We start from the raw sequence: 19,837 nt of genomic DNA, 5'->3' as shown, positions 1-19,837 counted from the left end.
GACAGGGATTTTTTTTCCTCGTAGGGCTAATGAAAAAAATCCAGGGGTTTTCGGTGCCCCGGGCCCTTTTTGGGTTCCATTAATTCTCGGGTCGAAAAGAGGTTAAAGTGTTGAATAAATTCCTTTTCTGCACACACGTACCGCTCGTTCAAAACTAGACTCAGAATGGCAACGTAACTGAGAATGGTGAAAAGACACGCTTTCTGGAGGTCTTAATCATCAAAACTACACAGTAGATAAATATAATAAACTAATACCTTAGTATTAATGTACAACACAAGTGCCGATCGTTATAAAAACGAAACGGAAACATTTACCGTGTTTATTTTGAAGAACTATTTTAGACTCAATTTATCGTGAGTATCGAAATTGAAAAATATTTAACTGTTAACTTATTTATGACTGACAGTGGAAGTGAACCAAACGGAAGACGGGGTAGTTAGAATGCGTGGATTGGAACAGGACGGGAAGGAGCTCAACCGGTGGAGGACATTAATGGAGGACAAAATCCACCCTGTGATGATGATGAACTTGGATTGGTGGACATGGTAAAAAGTTTTGTAAAAAATGTAGGTAATAGTTAAAGGGTCAGTTTAGAGTAATTCATTGCACCCCCGGTACAGAGTTAGTGTATTATAGTGCCGTGTGGTGTGTGGGATAGGTATACAGTTATACAGTGTAGAGTAAGCCGAACCGAAACATGTACGAGGAGGCGCGGCGCACATAAACATCTTGGTGAAATACCTCCGTGCTCGCCCGGAAGCTAAAACCGCAATAAAAATAACGTTAAAACGATATTCTTGCGATAACTGACCCGGGAAAGCGGCTTGCTTTAGCTTAAGTCAAAACCTAACCCATTTCTTTGTATCTGTTTTAATTATTTGAAAAACATTGCAGTGCAAAACCACTCGGTCAAGGCACACACTTCTTGCCTCATTCACATTCATACATACTCTACTATTATTCTGACTCTTGACATAGCCCGAATCGAGTATCTGATTCACTTAATCAGATACTCGAGTCGGACCCCACTACAATGTTTTTCAGATACAAATCACAAAAATACCGTTATAAACGGCGAAACTTTACAAGAAGTGATTGAGTCGACAAAGTTATGCGGCATTCCATCTTTTCTGCTTACCTCTCTGCAGTAAAAGGCGTGATGGTTATTTATTAGTAACACGACCTCTGCTACGTAGCCCAAACGATGTTGTTCTTGATGTAAGGCAACTAACAATACATGAGTAATTATATTACATACACAAAAACATCATAACTACTACCCTTCCATCGACCATCTTCACGACACCCGTCATGCAGGGAGGAATCCAGTAGTTTCACCTACTACTAAGAAATCCCTTACTCACAGATAATAGTCTTACTTAGGGAGAAACATGTTTAACCTCACGCATTCTGCGTAAATCGGTTAAGGCGAAGCTTAATGCCAAATCACTATTTTGATTAATCTTTATAACGAATTGGTGTACATTATGAATACCAAAAAAATATACTTTATATTAATTGAAGGTTTTCCTATCGCTTCGCTTGAGTAGTATACAAAGAAAAATATAAATTACTCAATAAAAATAAAATAAACTCAATTAAAATACATAATACCCTCAGTAACCAGCGCTCAACTGACTATGGAATTCCACAAGGAAGCGTATTGGGACCAACTCTGTTCTTACTGTATATAAACAACTTTTGCAACCTTGAAATTGAGGGAAGCATTGTTAGCTTTGCCGACGATACTGTCTTACTGTTTGAAGGCAACAATTGGTCAGCTGTATTTAAAAAAGCTGAAAAAAATATTAACTTAGTTAAAAAATGGTTAGATATAAACACGCTTACCCTTTACACGAAAAAAACAAAATATATCACTTCAAGCATCAATACTGCAGGCCAACCTAATGATGATTACTCCATAAAAATACATAACTGTACGAATTCCAATGTATGCAATGAGTGCCCCTGTATAGAGCGAACTCCACAGATGAAGTACCTCGGCCTCACCATTGACCCATACCTCAAATGGAATATACATACTCAGATCCAGAGATGAGCAAAATGGGTACCCAAAACCATTTGAAATGCAAAATGGAAATGGGTCAAAACTTTTCCATTTGAAAATGCAAAATGCAAAATGGTTTTTAGAAAAGCATTTCAAATGCAAAATGCAAAATACCTATTTTCAAAATGCATTGAAAATGCAAAATGGTTTCTCAGGTCAAACAATTAAAATAATTATAGAATTTTTAAACAATTTTGTCATTTAATAATGGACATCAATGTAGAACAAACATATTACATGATGGTAAATCCAAAAACACTACGACTACAGATTATGAAACCACAAAAAAATTGCACAGGACTAATGTTGCCAACGTAAAAACATAGAAACTGCTGTCTAACATTTAATATTACAGCGTCATGGCCCAATGTTCAGTATTTTTTGTAATGGTATCACTCAATTGCCAGGGCTCCTACCAGGGAGCAACTTGACAAATGGAAATTATCTCTCATGGCGAGGTTGAGGACCGACTGATATTTGCAGCTTATGAAAAAAGATGAGTGGAGATAGTTGCAAAAAAGCATTTAAAATGCAAAATGCAAAATGGTTTTTAGAAAAGCATTTAAAATGCAAAATGGAAAATACCCATTTTGCATTTCCATTTGAAATGGATTTATTTGAAATAAAGCACATCTCTGCTCAGATCATTGAGAATAAAATTAGGAAAACAATACATTTCTTCAGATCAGTAAGGAACTTCCTTAACTTACAAATTCTAAAAACGATTTATTTTGCATTAACCCAATCTATCATTGAGTATGGTATCATTGCATGGGGAGGGGGTACTTCATCAGCTCTAGATCCTGTTGAAAAGGCGCAGAAAACAATTATGAAAATTATTCTCAAACTTCCTCAAACTGCAAACAGTAACTTAATTTTCAACATAATGAGAGTATTTGATTTTCGACAGATCTATGTAAAAACTATCCTCATGCATCTCTTTAAAAACAGACACGTGCTTTAAGAAAAAAAAACTAACTTTAGATTTACGCGTAATTCGAACAAAGACATGTTGCAGCACTTTCTTCCACCTTTGGTCAACGTAGCTTTGGCTACTTTGCCACAAAGATCTTCAACATGCTCCCGGAAAATATTAAAGAGAGTCAAACACGGAAAGAGTTTAAAAAAAATGTTAAAATTTGGATTTATTCAAATGATCGAGCCTACACTGGTGCCCTCACCCAAACGCCTTGTCATTGACAGTTATTGCAGTATGTACGGTGCTAAAACTTACTATATACGTATTGTGTAAATGCAAACAATAATGAAAAGTAACCAAATGCCTTGTCACAGTGAGTTATTATAGTATGTATTGTGTTTAAACTTATTCTATCTGTATCTTCAATATGTAACCTAAAATAATGGATTTCTGTATGGGAACCCATATTAAACATTTACATATTCGCAAACCATAGACAAAATGGAGAAATAATTAACTAAAAATTCTGCCTCAATACAGGTTCGCCTAGTGAGGCAGGTTATGCACAACCTAAAATATAGTATATTATGCCATTTCTATATAACACTCTTACATTCATATATATTTTTTCTTATATTAGAAACTGCCGTATTATTGTAACATTATTCTTTAAACAATTTCATTGTTTCTAACTGACATATAATTATACAACTTACTAATGATATATTATATATATTCTGTAATTTTTTGATGAAAAAAATAAATTTAAAAAAAAAATAAAAAATATAAATGCAAACTGCTAAAAAATTATTTTTTCAATAGAAATGTATGTACGCATAAAGGAAACAACTTTAAAAAATACAGTATTATAGGTAAGATTATCTGTGATAGTTTCGAACGAAAAAATCGAACGTTTCTAGACTCCGTTTGTCAAGCGATTTTAACGCCTATTACCTACGATATAAGCTATACCAATAATATACACATTTTTGGCTTGTAGCTTCCTCTTAACAATTGGCTTCTGGACTTAAGGTAATGCCATACGTAGTAATGCAAAATCATGTGTTTTTGGTTTGAAAATTTGGTCGCCTAGAAATGTTTAAGATGCTTTAATTAAATACTGCAAGTAGAATACATCTTCGCCTTTGAAACAATCGAGTACTTTTTAGATAAGTCATTTTATAAGCCCAGAAAAAAAATAATGTATAGGCCTATGAAAACTGCTTTAAAGTTCAAAATCTCCTACTTACGAACCCATTTTCGGTTATGATTTTATTGTATAATGTGGCAAATTAAATTATTTATAAAATGATCGAAAAAAAATTTAATAATTATGCCTGAACATCCACAAAATAAAATAAAAGGTACTTTTTGGCCATGTTTTTTTCTTGCTTAAATCGAAACAGGCGGATGGTGATAAGCGTGAATTTAAACCTTATCGCCATCTACGTAAGGGTTGTTATTGAGAGCGGCTAAATTTAAAATATTACACGACGTAGTGCATCGCCTTAAGGAGAGTTGAGAGCGAACATATATGCTAACTTACAGATAACAACAAATGTTTAGTACGTTCATATAATTATTTAATATTTTTGGCCTCTAGACTAAAATTCCCTCCACACTTCACAAACTCAAATAATATGTACTATAATCAGTTAAAATGATAATTCTCACACATTTATTATTTATTACACATCATAGAAACAAAGGAAAAAATTGAGATGCATACCTAACTTATCACTTATATTGTAAACATGAACGTTATTTCTACAATGTTATGTAAAAAGTAATTTCTCCAATGATATGAATTTATTGTTGTGTATTTGTGTTACATTTTTTTTAAAATTTTATTTATTTATTAAGTTAAAAGAAAATTTACATTTCACTTTCTTAAATTAAATAAGTACATAAAAGTAGTTTTCTAATTTTTTTCTGATAACTTAAGATTAAAAAGTTTTTTTTAAATACATTTATACTCTCCGTTTTAAGGTTATCTGGAAGGAGATTGTATATTTGTACACCCTCGTGGCCAATGCCTCTTTTGCCACTTTCAGTCCTTACCGTATTTGTGTACAATTTGTTATGTTGCCTAGTATAATGTTCGTGTACTTGTGAGGTTTGTTTAAATGTTGTGTTTGTGTGTATAAATCCATTTTGGATTTTGTAGATTAGGAGGCATATGTTGTATTCGTACAATTTTCTTATTTTCAAGAGTTTTATTTCCTGATATAGTTTTTTTGTGGGAGTGTCCGGGTTATAATTGAAGAGTTTTTTAATAACTTTGTTCTGTATTGTTTGTAATTCATTTAGGTATGTAATGTATGTGTTTCCCCATATTTCTATTAAATAATTTAAATGGGACTGGATTAATCTAAAGTATAAGCCCCTCTTTACATCTCTTGGTAGGATATGGGCAATTCTACAAAATACACCAATTAGTGGGATGATTTTTGCTTTTAATTTTTCTACGTGTTGTTTAAATGTCAGATGTTTATCAATATGTAAGCCAAGGTATTTTTCGCTGTCTAGAATAAGCAGGTCCCTTTCTTCTATTTGTAAAGGTTTATGCGACGGTATTATTATTTTAGGTGAGCTTAGGATCATGTAGCCGGTTTTATTAATATTTATTGTTAATATATTTTTTGTATAGTATATTAAGATCCTTTTGAGATTGTTCTAATAGAGTTTCTAAGTTTTTTTCCGAAGTAAAATATTGCAGTGTCATCTGCGTATAGAAATATTTCACCATGTAGTTTCAACTGGCAGATGTCATTTATATATATTTGGAATAGAAGGGGCCCCAGTATGGATCCTTGCGGACCTCCATAGTTTATACTCTCTTGCTGACTGTTATTATATCCTATGCTAACATATTGTTTTCTGTTTGATAGATATGATTTAATTAATTTTATAGCTGGACCGGTTACGCCTGTTTTTTCTATTTTTTTTAATCAGTATTTTGTGTCAAAGTGTCAAAGGCTTTTTGAAGGTCTACAAGAATTGCTATGACATAGTTTCTATTATCCATGCTAGTTCTAAGTTTATTTATAAGATCAGTGTTAGACTTTTTTCTGAAACCGTATTGTTTGGCATATAGAAATGATTTTTTTTTCAGAAAGTTGTTTAGCCTATCGTATATTACTCTTTCGTATATTTTTGATAGAATTGGTAGGACAAAAATGGGCCTGTAGTTTGATGTTTGAGTTTTCAAGCTCCCTTTATATATTGGGATAACCCTTGCGATTTTACAACTGTTCGAAAATTGACCTTCTTTTAGGTTCAGGTTTATCAGTTTAGTTAGTATAGGTGTTAATAGGGGGGAAATTTTTGTACTGTTACACATTTTAATTGGTCATGTCCAGCACTCGTGTTTGATTTTAGGGATTTTATAATAGCCAGTATTTCGGATTCAGTTGAACAGTTTTTACCTACTTCATATGAACTAAACGGTGACCGGATAAATCATCACAATGATAATTCATCACATCTTTAAAAATTTATATAAAGTCATGGAAAGTAATGAAACAAAAACTTTATTAACTGGATTAAGTAGGTTAGGTTAGGTTAGGTTTAAATTTATTTTTTTCATCGTTTCTAGAGACTTTATATAACTTTTTAAAGGTGTTTTGAATTGTCACTGTGTTATGGAATGAGTCATCATGGAACCGAACTAAACCTATCAATTTGATTGTCCTGAAACGGAAAACCTTCCCAGTATGACAAGTCAAAGATTCGATATACTGTGATTGTATTTTCAGTATCTAATAAATAAATAAACTAAATTGTTTAGTGATTATATAGATATTCATAGGTTAGAAAAACTAAAAAAAAATAAGGTCCGTACAAAAAAGTACAGCAGCTATCAAATAGGTTACTTGGCAGAATTGGAAAGAAACGGCAATTTCCTGGAAGTTTATTCAATATTCTTTGTAGTTCTAACGAAGTTTTGCAGCAGACTGCGACTACCGGCGAATAAGGCAAATCCGATTAACTTTATCTGACACAAGACTGTATTAAAATTATGTCATATTTTTCTCAGTTTCAGCAATATTGTGACAGACACCATAGTTTGGTAGGTCAGCGAAAAATGTTAATAACATTTGGCCTTTAATAATAATAATAAATAATAATAATTTGATGACTTGTATAGCGCCGTTTTTGTGCAAAATCACCTCAAGGGGGCTGTACATATTTATAATGCATTTCTACAGTTATCTATGTTATTACTAACTATTTATGGAGATAATATACAGTACAATACTTACCTGGTAGGTCACTTGAGATTAACACTTAATTAAAATTATCTAATTGTTTATTAGTAAAATTTAGATAAAAGGATTTAGGACATAATTAGAAAATTGAATATAACTGGACTTTCTCTTAGGAATGGTATATTAATTTAAGGGTATGACAGCTTAAACAGGTAAGTTTTTAGTTTAGACCTGAATTCTGTTGGACTTGTTATGGATCTTAGTTCCGGAGGAAGTTTATTCCAAGCCTTCGGCCCAGATACTCACATAGATAGATAGATCACCAAACTTAGTATTTGGCTTTCGCTTAGGTTCTATCAGTATGCCTACAGCTGATGATGTTGCTGATCTAAGAGTAATGGCTAAGGTTCGTATAAGGATCCTGTTAATTTATATTTCCTAAAGTACGTACTTTACCAATTTTTAATTATTATTAAAGGTTGCGATTTTAAACGAGTGCAAAAAAATCGCAATGAAATTAAGACCTGCTGGGTATAATAATAATAATATTTGGATTTTTTGTATACCGCCGTTTTTGTGACATATTATTTGGATTTTTTGTATACCGCCGTTTTTGTGACATATCATCTCAAGGGGGCCCTACAAACACATTATATATTTCTACAACGCTATCTTATTACCAGTAGACCAGACAAACTATCATCAACTTATGGCTAACAGATAGCATCCAGCGGTTCGTCGATCACTAATACAAAACTATACAATCTACAATGCATTTGACTAACGAGCGTGATACTGCGGTAAAATGAACATAATTTATATAATTATTTATGTATATAAAACAGAAAATTTATTGTTGATAAATGTTTCGGTTGGTACTGGGTACTAGAGGAACATAAAAAATCGTAGAAAATTGAGTTACATATTACATTAAACACAAAAAATACATGCAACCAAATTTCGAATCAATGAGTAATTTCACCAATTTGGTCGTTCACCGAGACCACGTAAATACAATTTGAGCAAACGTAAACACATTGAACGTCGTAATGGTTTCGAAACAGAAACGCTTGTATTGGTTCCGGTCTGTACGATTATCAAGTTCATTCAGTACCTATCTCGAATGCATTCGATATGAAATAAGTCACATAGAAACAAATACTAAACAAATAAATCCACGAGACTCTTCTCAATATGGTTACGGATTGAATATAATATGAAAATGTTCGCATTGTTCGCATTGTTCGGTTGACGGTTCCTTCCCGCAATGGAGCACGGAAAAGTGAGGATTGCCTAACCAGAACATGTAGAGGGCTGGGGCGGATATGCATCATGTTCGATGCATTTATGCGAACGACATCGCAGAATTCGTACGAATCGTTGCGCCAGTGACATGATAAGAAATGCACTTGTTTCAGAGACTTGGAAGTTTTCTGGTTGGTTCTATAGGGTACGGTATGCGTAGTCTTTATATCGCTACGGGTAAGATATAACCGTCAAAAATCATATTTTAAATTGAAATCAGAGTTGTCTCGGCTTTTCTCTTCTGCCATCGAGAGATGTCTCTTGCAATAATTTTTAAAGATCGTAATAAAAAAATAGATTTCAAACATTCAACTTTAGAAAAAACAAGGGAATTTCCGGAACCATTAAAAACTACCAACCTCTTTATAGGTTCCGTTTCATAAAATGGCCGTTGTTCGCCGGAGAGGTATTCAAAATATTATTCTTCCTAATGATTTAAACGTAAGACTGAGCAGATTGCAAGACGCGTGCTACCTCTGATTTGTACTGACCATTGCGGAAATACCTAAAACTAACAAATGTATTCTGTTCATTACTTGGTATACAGAGATTGTAAATGGAAAGCGTGCAATGACACATCTTGTAGGAATTAAACAAAATAATAACTTCAAACCGGTTGTTATTTAATTCAAGCTCCGTAAATTTACAGTAAAGGGCCCGTTTGATAAAACTGATAAGCAATCAGAGGATATGATGATAATATAATATTACAACGGGGGTTCACTAAGCCGTAATAACAACCTACCTACGTATATCAGAAAAGTCTTTTATGTATTACAGAAATATATTATACGACCCGGGTAATATCACTCACGTCTCATTCCAAGCACTTGACTTGTTTTGGCAATTCTGGTATGTCTTAACAAAAAACCCACCTAGGGGTGTACACAGTACACTGTACAACACAGGATTTGCCTTGAATATGACAGACAGCTTTATAATGGATTATAATATTTCTAATATCATCATATCAGCTTGTAACATCGTCTTAGAGATAGTGTCAGACACAGTCAAGGAATAAGGCATATCACATTGAAATTATTCCAAAGAATTTTTTGATCTCCTTCCAATGAATTATTTCCGTTATTTTTGTGGGCGTACGAAGAAAATACCTGTTAGTAATTTAACGGTTACTAATATTCTAAAGTGAGATACAAAATATAACAAGTAAATTTATTTGGGAGAATCGATAAGCAGGCAGTCGTGAATATTATAAAATATTTTACGAACATATTTAACACTGTTTTTGTAAGATATTTGATATTACAAGCGGGTGAACGTCCGATAATGACGGAGGTCCTAGACATCTTGTGACAGATTATTAATCATCAGTGTATTGGTAGTATGTTAGCAGGCACATTTTGAACATTTATATGTACACGATAGATTAATACAGACTCCAGAATAATAAACAAAATAATTGGATAACAATTTTTTTAAACCGCAATTTGGTAGCGCCGCAATGACGTTTTACTATTTTATTTGTTGTAACTTGAAAATAGTTGTTTGTTTGTAGTGATATGAATATTGCTGATTAGTTTGATGTCAATCCAATAACAGTTTCAATTTAGAAAGTAAAAAAAAAACTTGAAAGATTTTTAGCGAAATATAAAGTATTGAGACAAGTATAGAAATATGCAATGCAGTTACAAAGCACACCACAACAGCCATTTTCAGCGCTCATACAAGACCCAGTGGGTAATTTATTCAAAACTTTAACATCTCCATTGCTTCTACTAGAAATCCTGTTATGTGCAGGATGTTTCCTAGTTTTCAATTACAGTTTGAACAATGTGTAGTTGATCGACGTTTAAGTGAAACCTTCGAAAATCAAAAGTAAAGTGGGCGATTTCTAGCTCTTTCTACGGCGGATGCTTCCAACATGGGATAGCGTAACTTGCGAAGCTTATAATTCCGAATTTTCATTACGTTATGTTGACGCTGACATACCTATTGAAAAAATATCGCCGAGGCTTTTCGAAGGGCTAATGAATTTTAGCATAACCTACTTTTACGAAATGATACGCCTGCTGAAAGGGTTGAAAATGAAAGAAAAACTTAAACAAATATCATGTAGATAAAGATAGACATCAAATGAATTTTACTGAGAATTACATTTTTTTGTTTATGCCTATTAATACAGGATGTCCTTAAAGGAACGTCAAATTAACAAATTACAAATCAAAAATTTATTAATTATTATTGAAATGTCACGACTTTTTCGGTTTCATAATTATTTTTATTAATTTCAGCAAACTTTTTGCTATAATTTTTTTCCATTTAACCTTCCACAAAAACGAAAGTTTTGTCTTTTGGGTTAATGTTTTGCAAAATCATGAGGATAATGATCACGCAACTTATTGGACCAAAAAACCTAATAAAATCGTAATTTCGCTAAATAATCCAATATATTTCGGAAGGAGTCCCAAAAATTGATAAAAAAACCTTCCGTGTAATTTTTACTCAACATAATATATCACTCATAAAAATATGTAAAATAAATTATGAAACTTTCACTTATAAAAACAAATAATCACACAGCTTTGCTCTCGGTGGAAGCTTTAGCAAAAATAGTGATGAAAAAGCAATCGCACGATGTCAGCCGGTTTGCCTCCACTGTGCTCAGAAATTCTCGTTTAATCCAATATTATGCAAGCCAATCAATAAAAAAAGTTTTTCATAAGACGTACAAATTAAATCTAGATTTTTGACACTTTTTGACGGATTTAGTGAAAAAAGGGCGAAATTTATGATTTTCGCCTTCATAAATCCACAGGCTGCCTTATAAAGACATATAGAGAATTTTTACGATAATATACATAAAAAAGACGTTTTTTTTGCTATTATAATAGTGATTTTCGATGCTTACAGTGTCACTCCAGCCGTCACTCCAGTACGTCATTCCAGGTTCTTCTTTCAAATAATTTCAATTCTTCATATTTTTCACAACTTAATCGTTATTGATGCTCTGACTTGTAGTTATTTTCTATATGTACATTTTCTATTTTACATTGTCTTTGCCCTTCACATTCATGTACTCTCCATTCACTGTCATCTATGTTTTCTTATTCGTGTGAATATTATGGTTTTAATGGACATATTGTCCGTAAATTAATAAATAAATAAATAAATGGACAGTATCATTTGCAAAGGTTATATATAACGTAATTGGAAAAATTGCTGTTACACAGATCATTTATAATTTATATAAATACTGAAAAGGTCCTAAGGTACTCCCTTGTGGTACACCAAGTTCTATAAGGGCAGGATCGATAAGCAGTGTCATTATTTTTTTGGTTCCTGTTGGCTAAGTAACTACCCATCCATTTGTAGAGTTGTCCCTGAAAACCTATGACCTGTAGTTTTTTTAAAAGTATTTTAAGGGATATGGTATCGAAGGTTTTGTCAAGATCTCTGAAAACAGCGATGGAATTATCTGCCCGGTCAATATTATTTTTAAAAATATCAGTAATTAGCAATAGCATTGTCTGTTCCCAAATAACCCGACAATATTTGTAAATCTCCCACTACCATCATGCCAAGCGGAAATGTAGTCTTGTGTAGTGATGGAGTACTTAACTAGCCGAATTTGAGCAGGCATTGAACTTACAATATCTGGGTTCCCAAACCGACGCATTTGCCAATTCAAAATCAGTAGTTGTATACATTCTGTATTAGTATTATGGCGAACATTTCACACTGGATAAAATCATATTTCCAATCATTTACATCGAACCCTTTCTAAGTTAAATATCCGACAGGCTATCCCCTTGATATTTCTGGGAGAACTTTCATGCCCCGCCTTTACCGTTTATTTACACCAAGCACGGCACGTTCCTAAATACCGCCGTTTTATTGCCGGTTTTCTATCTAACGTCTGCAAGGCGTTTATTGAAATTTTACACAGAGTGGAGAAGCGTACACCGAAAGTCGTAATCTATGTTCAAATATTTTATGAGTTTCGGGAGTAAAACAAACATAGTGACACTCTTGATGTGTGAGACCATGCCTAAAAACCAAAAGTGCAGAAGAACAACTAAAGCAGTACACCTTTGAAATTGTAGATTTTTAAGGATTTGTAACGTGTGTTTATTCTTTGTTGTAAGAAGGTTATCGTCAAAAGGGTTCCATGATAACTCAACACACTTTTAAAAAGTGATATAAAGTCATTAGAATCGATGAAATTTTTTTTTTTAACCTAACCTAACCTACATAACCCAGTTAATAAAGTTTTTGTTTCATCACTTTCCATGACTTTATATAACTTTTTGAAGATGTGATGAATTATCATTGTGATGATTTATCCAGTTACCCGTCAAAATGCATAGGCATATATATACAAAGATACATGATTAAATCTGTAGAACGATAAGCATTTTTTATGTACATATTTCCACTTACCTTGTGCTTTAAAATATTCAGAATACGACTTCAAAATAAGAGAGTGCTTATAATCCCCGAAGCCTCTCGCGAAACTCTATTCTTCATATTCCCGCCCGTGGAAGAGTAATGTTGGTGTTATTTATCGGGACACAACAAAACGTGTATCGCCACCCGTTTTATTTGAATATTGGATGATTGTTTCGCGACGCATATCTAGCATTCGCGAAAGGGAACACCACCCCAGTAAGCTTTTAAAGGCGCATGTACGAGGCATTCCCTCGTGGTCGGGGAGGATATCCATCCGCTCTATCGAGGCGCCACATATCCCATCTACCCCCCCGCACACCCCTCGGCTACCTCATTGCCGTAGACTTGTGACTGCGACTGGGTACGTCAAGTGGGTTCATCTGGAACTTTCTGAACCCCGGGGAGAAAAGAAAGAAAAAAGAAGAATATTTGCGAAGGTGTCAAATTTATGGCGCAGGTTTAATATTGCAGAAGAATTATTGGCATACCGAGAACTAGGAATGTGATATATTTTAAGTTGCGAACGTGTTGAAACTTTAAATCAATAGGACATGCATAAATTGAAAACCATGTATCAAACCAGAATACTTTAAAGGATATGGATAATATAGATATTTGTGAACGTAGCATGGCTAACAGAAATCAATTGAGAATTCAACAGACCGGGGGTATAGAGTAGAGAAACAGAGGTCGTCAACAGATTATAAGGGCCGACCATCTAAGAATAACTACCGGCTTCAGATAGATGAGGGCTATCAAGAATTGAAAAACTGAACTTATTTGGAAGGCCTACGTCTAAAGCTGGAAGCCAGAACGCGCATGATACGTAATCATCAAAAAATATATATATATTATAATGGGCTGATTGCCCGGTTGCAGACATCGTTTCAAGAAGTTTCAATACAGAGAAAATAAAATAAAAAATATAGCATTTTCCTTTAGGTAGCGTGAAGGTTTTTGTGAATGAAAAGATAAACATTGTGATGTGATGTGTTCTAAAAATATATCCTACAGATAAATGCCCATACCCAGAGCAGAAATTCCGATAGCAAAGACCGTTTCAGCTAGCCAAACTTTCCGTCTAATAGAAGGCCAATTTGTGGGTCAGGATAACATCCCATAAAGAAATACAATTTCGGCGGGCTCGCCTCGCGCCCATTGCGCTCGCAGAGAAAACCCGCTTTTTTACGTGGGATCCCCCGCCCGAATGATTCGGATATCCCTCAGCACAAAGCCAATAACGATCCCCTGAGAAGATATAATCAATAGATCGCTCTCTCGACCTTTTGTTAGATGCGAACAATTCCCAAGTATTGTCCGGAAAGTTTCGCTATGTGCATGTATACGGAAACGGGTTTAGGCCCGCACAATGGGCAGACGGCGCCGGTACACAATGCTAAATGGAGAAGCGATGGCTTCTGTTGGCGCCTTTATATGCGAGTAAGTACGGTACAGGCGGATAACCCAAAGACGACCAGGCACTAGACCCTGTACAAACTGATGCCCCTTATTTTCAAAACTTCAAGCCTTGAAACCACAAAAACGATATTCAATTTAAAAGTTTGATACGAAAAAGTTTTTTGAAAAAAGACAAACATTCCCGGGTTACGAATAACCTGACAATATTTGAAAATCTCCTACTAACACTTAGTCCTCCATCACATTGTGTTGTGATGGAGGACTTGGCTAGCCGAGGAATTGATACTACGCCTGCTTGGGACCCAAACGCGATGTCAACTCAGCCGCCGACCGGTCATTATCAGTTTACATCAGGCGATTTCGGCCTCGGAATATTTTAAACCGGTTGTTTATTTATTTAACACTAGCTGCTCCCCGCAACGCGTTGCTGTGGCTCAGTCTGTTTGTGCAAATAGAGAAACAATAACGCGTGTTGCTTTTACGTCCAACATATTGCAGTGGTTTAAAAAAAACATGTTTTTAACTGCCATAGGTGATATCTACATAGTATAGGTAAACGTATTTTGAACAAACGAACATTTAATTTTTTTATTTATATAGACTAAATCCACACAGGAGGCCCTGAGGAAAATTATTTCCCTAAGGGCCAACGTTATATTTGGGAAGACTGTGGCTGTGTATGGAACGTCTTTCTTGATGTTATAGGAGGGAGGAAACTGTTCCACAACAAGGTGTTGAACTCGAGAACGAGTCGTAGAAAGTCGTTCTCATGTGACAAATGCTAACCGTCTGCAAATGTTGGCAACGCACCGGTGCCGAAGGGATCGATGATGCTAGTGCCTCGGAGTATCTTCCGTTGAAGCACAAGTAGAACAAGGACACCATTCCCACCTGGCGTAGACTCTGCCCGCCCGCCCCTTCTGCCCCCCATTCTAAAGATAAACACCTGATGGAACTAACAGTTTTAAATAATCAGAAAACGAGAGTGCAAGACGAATCTGAAATACTTGCATGGAAGACCCAAATGATTTTATCGAAGTGACGTTTTAATTGCATATCTAAGTAGGTATATTTCCATCTGAAAATGATATCAGTATTCTGAACATCGATTTTAATCGAGACATTAATTAGCCATAGAGAAACTTCCAAGCCATCCCTTTTAGGTGCCTAACAATCTTCATCTCCTACAAGAAGTATGGCATTCGACCGTAGTACAGATTTATGACTAAATAATCACACAAGTACTCACTTTCAAAGACGGCCAAGATGGCCTCCGCGGTAACTGCATCACCGACGCCATTCTCAGCAGCACACTCATACGTGGCGTCGTCTCTGCCAGCCCTCACTGGGTCTATGCGCAGCAGTGCGCCGCCGGTGTACTCCTGTATGTGGTACCGCGACTGCGAGCCTGCAAACAAGAACAAACTATTCATTATTCTGAACAAAATAAACACTTAACTAACAATATGTCAAATCAATTAATGGAGAGTTCTGGTTACTAAAAATAATTCCCACTCAGATATACGAAGTTTCAATAACATCAAAAATGCAAAATTTAAGATAGATATATGTAGCCTTTGATCGTCAGCGGCAATTCGATGATGTTTATTATTTATTTTTATTTTTACAGTGCATTGTTCATTGCAGTAATTAAGATTTTCTACCACTATGCCAGGCACAGACACGTGTTGTGGTGATCGATTATATATAAAGTACATTAAAATAATTTAAAAGAATATATTAAGTATGAAAAAATATACATAATCAAAGAAAATAAGAAAAAAATGATAAACTGATGACATCTTATACGTGCGAAATACAGTGTTTATATAAAAGACATTAAAATAATTTAAATGAATATATCAAGTATGAAATCAGGAATAAATCATGTAATGAATATATACGGGTTGACATCGCGCTTGGGTCTCACCCAGGCGTAGTGTGTTCAATTCCTCGGCCGGCCAAGTCCTCCATCACAACACAAGCAACATTTTCCGCTTACTGTGGTGGTAGTAGGAGATTTTCAGATATTTTCAGGTTATTCGTAACCAGGGAATGTTTGTCTTTCTTTTTAAATAAAAAAAAAAAATATATATATATATTTAAAAAAATATATTTTATATATGCGAGCCACAGCGACATGGGAAGATACATTATTCTTCAGCATTTTTTGTAAAAAATGTAGTTTGAACTCCGGCTAATAATACCATAGTGAAAAAATATTCTCACCATATTGTTCTATGATTAAAACATATGTCCGCACAGACTGGCAAAAGATAGCATGAAATGCAGCAACATAAGCATTTTTCATTTTATCGTATGATTTGTGCTTTAGATTTTTGGTCAAGCAAAACATCAATGAAGAGTACAATATCATATCGTACATTACAAAATTCACCGCTTACGATAAAATACGCGAGCATGTTCAAAACTAAATAGAAATAAAAGGAGTATAAAATAAAAATATCAAATATACACGGTGTCCGGAAACTCAAAAACCAAAACTCAAAAAAAGCGTACAATTATTTCTTTAGTATAACTTTTTTGATTCGAGTTTTCGTTTCTAAATAAATCTAGTACAAAGTTGAAATTTTTTATGACAAATATAAAAAAAATCTGTCGCCAGGGGATTAATCAGTTTTTCAAGGTCATCAAAAAATACGTTCTTTTGGGTTTTTCATGTGATGTAGTTTAATCAGTTTCCCGGTTGTACTACGAGTTTCCGAATAAAAAAAATGTCCAAGGAGGGAAAGACTGAGAATATCTCCGGTCTGTGTGTTTTTATTAAAAAAAAACAAATTTAATAATTCAGAAAAGAAATTAATGTTTCTTTTGTGAAAAGATTAAGAAAATGGAACCAGAAGAACAAAACATAGGATTTAAAAGTGAAGTTTGTAAACACCATTTAACTGAGAAACCGCACAAATTTAGTATCACAACTACTCCCAACCGTATGGAGCCAGTGAGACTATGGCATCTCCGATAGGGGTATGTTGGCAAAAGTATTGGGAGGAGAAGGAGATGGGGAAAAGGAAGAAGGGGAAGTATCTGGCTATTAAGATCTGGTCAACTCTGGTGCCCAGTTGAATGACGCACGAAGAAAATAGCCAAATTTAAATTATTGAAATAATAGTAACAAATTCTCACCCTGGGTGGCAACTAACGGTGGTTCTAACCTCATTATACGCTACTATATAAACACCACCATTGTTATGAAAGAAGAGCACCTCGAATAGATTATCTTAATACATTAAATTGAAAGTATTTATTCCTCTGTTTTTTGGGCATTCAATGAGAAATATCAATAAACAAGGCCAAATTTATGAAATTAGCAAGAAAAACGTCATATAAAAGTAATTCTACCACTCACTCAACCATCATATACTATTGGTGATGATAGTGATGTTGATTTTAAACTGCCACGTTTTGAGTTGACAATCAATGACAAATCGAATATATTGCATAACGTCTATGTAATAAATGGTGATCGGATAACTCATTAAAATGACAATTCAACATTCTTATAAAAAGTGTTATAAAATTATGAAAAGTGATGAAACCAAAACTAGGTTAAATAGGTTACATATGAAACTATTTAACCTAGTTTTTGTTTCATCATTTTTAATGACATTATATCACCTTTTTAAGGTGTGTTGAATTGTCATTTTGAGGAGTTATCATGGAACCGTAATATATAGGTCATCATCTATAAAAGATGCACCACGATAACGCAACAACAAGGCAATAATTATAAGCATTCAAAATGGCACGAGGGTTTATCAGGAGGTTTACGTTTGTTTGAAATACTAATAGGAAAATAAACTAATTATTAACGAATCATTTATTTTCTATGCAAAGGCCATTAGCAGTACTGAAATATGATTAAATAGTGGAAATAATCAAATATTACAATATATCTGTGGAAAATAGTGTAATGTTATTAAATGCAGTCACAAACGTGATGCCACCCAATGAAACCACGAACCTTTGAGCAAGTACCTAATGATTTGTTATATTGGTATTTGTTATTGTACAACTGGTTAAAATGATAATTAGGCATCTACGTGTGTTATTTAGATTGTATTAAACCAATAATTTGATTTTAAGCATTTCAGGGTCGAGCAGTTTTAAAAGATGCTTTCATTCGTTAAAACGAAAGTTTAAATTGCTGATATTGTTAATAGTTTTTTATTACATACTTTAAGTGTTTGTTAAATGTCGTTTAATTATATCTATAACAAGCCAAAAGGTGGATGCTCTTTACGAATATTTGAACTATATTTGTTCACAAAGATCGTGGGTCTAAATGTAGAAAATATTCATTGGCATAATGTAGCAGTAAGTATGAAGGAAAGTACTGAAATAACATTTGGACATTAAAGAAACAATATAATGCATCTGGTGCTGCTATTGCTCCCATCAAGAGCAGAAAACTACAGCCAATACAGCAGACTCAATAAGCGAAATAAGATTTTGTTTAAAAAAATAAAAACAGAAGACGGCAAATATCTTTATGGAGTTGTACACTTCGAACGGCGGAGATATAAAATGAAGAAAAATAAAATCAGAAGCAGATGGCGCTCTCCTAGCCAAGGCAGTCGGTAATTGCCGGGAGCATATGGCAACACTCCACCAGCGACAGGGTTGCCAGTTGCCATAAATCCTGGCAACACGAATGGCAAGATGGCTTCTTTTATCTAGCAGACAATGTCAGCACAAAGTGACCACGTGCTGCATACATGACTTATCGACTATGTTCATACACAAGCCACATATCGGAAGAATTTTTAATATGGTTAGGACTCCAACAGAAAGAATTTAAGGAAATCGTCGCGTTATGAATACTGAAAACATTTAGGGCGATCTCAAGTGAAAATATATAACGTTAATTACATAACACTTTCGGAATGGGTAAAGTCTCACTCTCGAGGACGTTATCACAATCTTCTATATAGTAGAGCAAGCAGCACTAATTTATTTATGAACTCACCTGTGGGGAGAGCTACGTGCTTTTTGAATGCGGTAGATAAAAAGATAGATTTATTTTTTGTGTCCTATAGCGCATTTGCGAGATTTTTGGCATTGCATATACACTGCATAAAAATGGTACAATTATAAAGTCTTAAGCTATATTACCTGTAATTGTTATAAACAAATGTACAAATTATGTATAAAATAAAATAAATTTCCTTGTGCGTATTTCCTCATTATTGAAATAAGTACAATTTGTATAGCTATGCAGCCAAACATAAGTAGGGAGGTATTTTTAAGAGAATTATTTTTTGGATACACCACGGCAGAGAAAAGAAAAACGTGGGAATTGTTGCTGGTTTAGGTAATGTAAAGTGGAAATAAAGCAAAAAAGAGAACATTAAACCAACCTAAACAAATTAATTTTAAAAAAAATATATTAATCAAGACTTTGATGTTTTAGAAATAATCGATCGCCCTAACGGCGACCTCTAACAGAATATATCTTTCTACAACACCTTATTTTTATAA

General features: G+C 34.1%; 1 protein-coding gene across 5 annotated transcripts in view; it reads right to left on the bottom strand.

Moving 5' to 3' along the window:
* The window catches only part of Lar (tyrosine-protein phosphatase Lar), a 538,153-nt gene that overhangs the window by 104,420 nt on the left and 413,896 nt on the right, over positions 1-19,837 (bottom strand). For all 5 annotated transcript variants that reach the window (XM_089633273.1, XM_089633274.1, XM_089633272.1 and 2 more), the window contains one exon: positions 15,585-15,743. In XM_089633273.1, the coding sequence (XP_089489399.1) occupies positions 15,585-15,743 (159 nt within the window). The remainder of the gene's footprint in view (positions 1-15,584; positions 15,744-19,837) is intronic.

This window comes from Hesperophylax consimilis, chromosome 7, assembly GCF_061612785.1.
Source record: "Hesperophylax consimilis isolate HC1 chromosome 7, BYU_Hcon_1.0, whole genome shotgun sequence".
In the NCBI taxonomy this organism is placed as follows: Eukaryota; Metazoa; Arthropoda; class Insecta; order Trichoptera; family Limnephilidae; genus Hesperophylax; species Hesperophylax consimilis.
The sequence above is the reverse complement of the archived record's forward strand: the minus strand, read 5'-3'. Positions and strand labels throughout refer to the sequence as shown.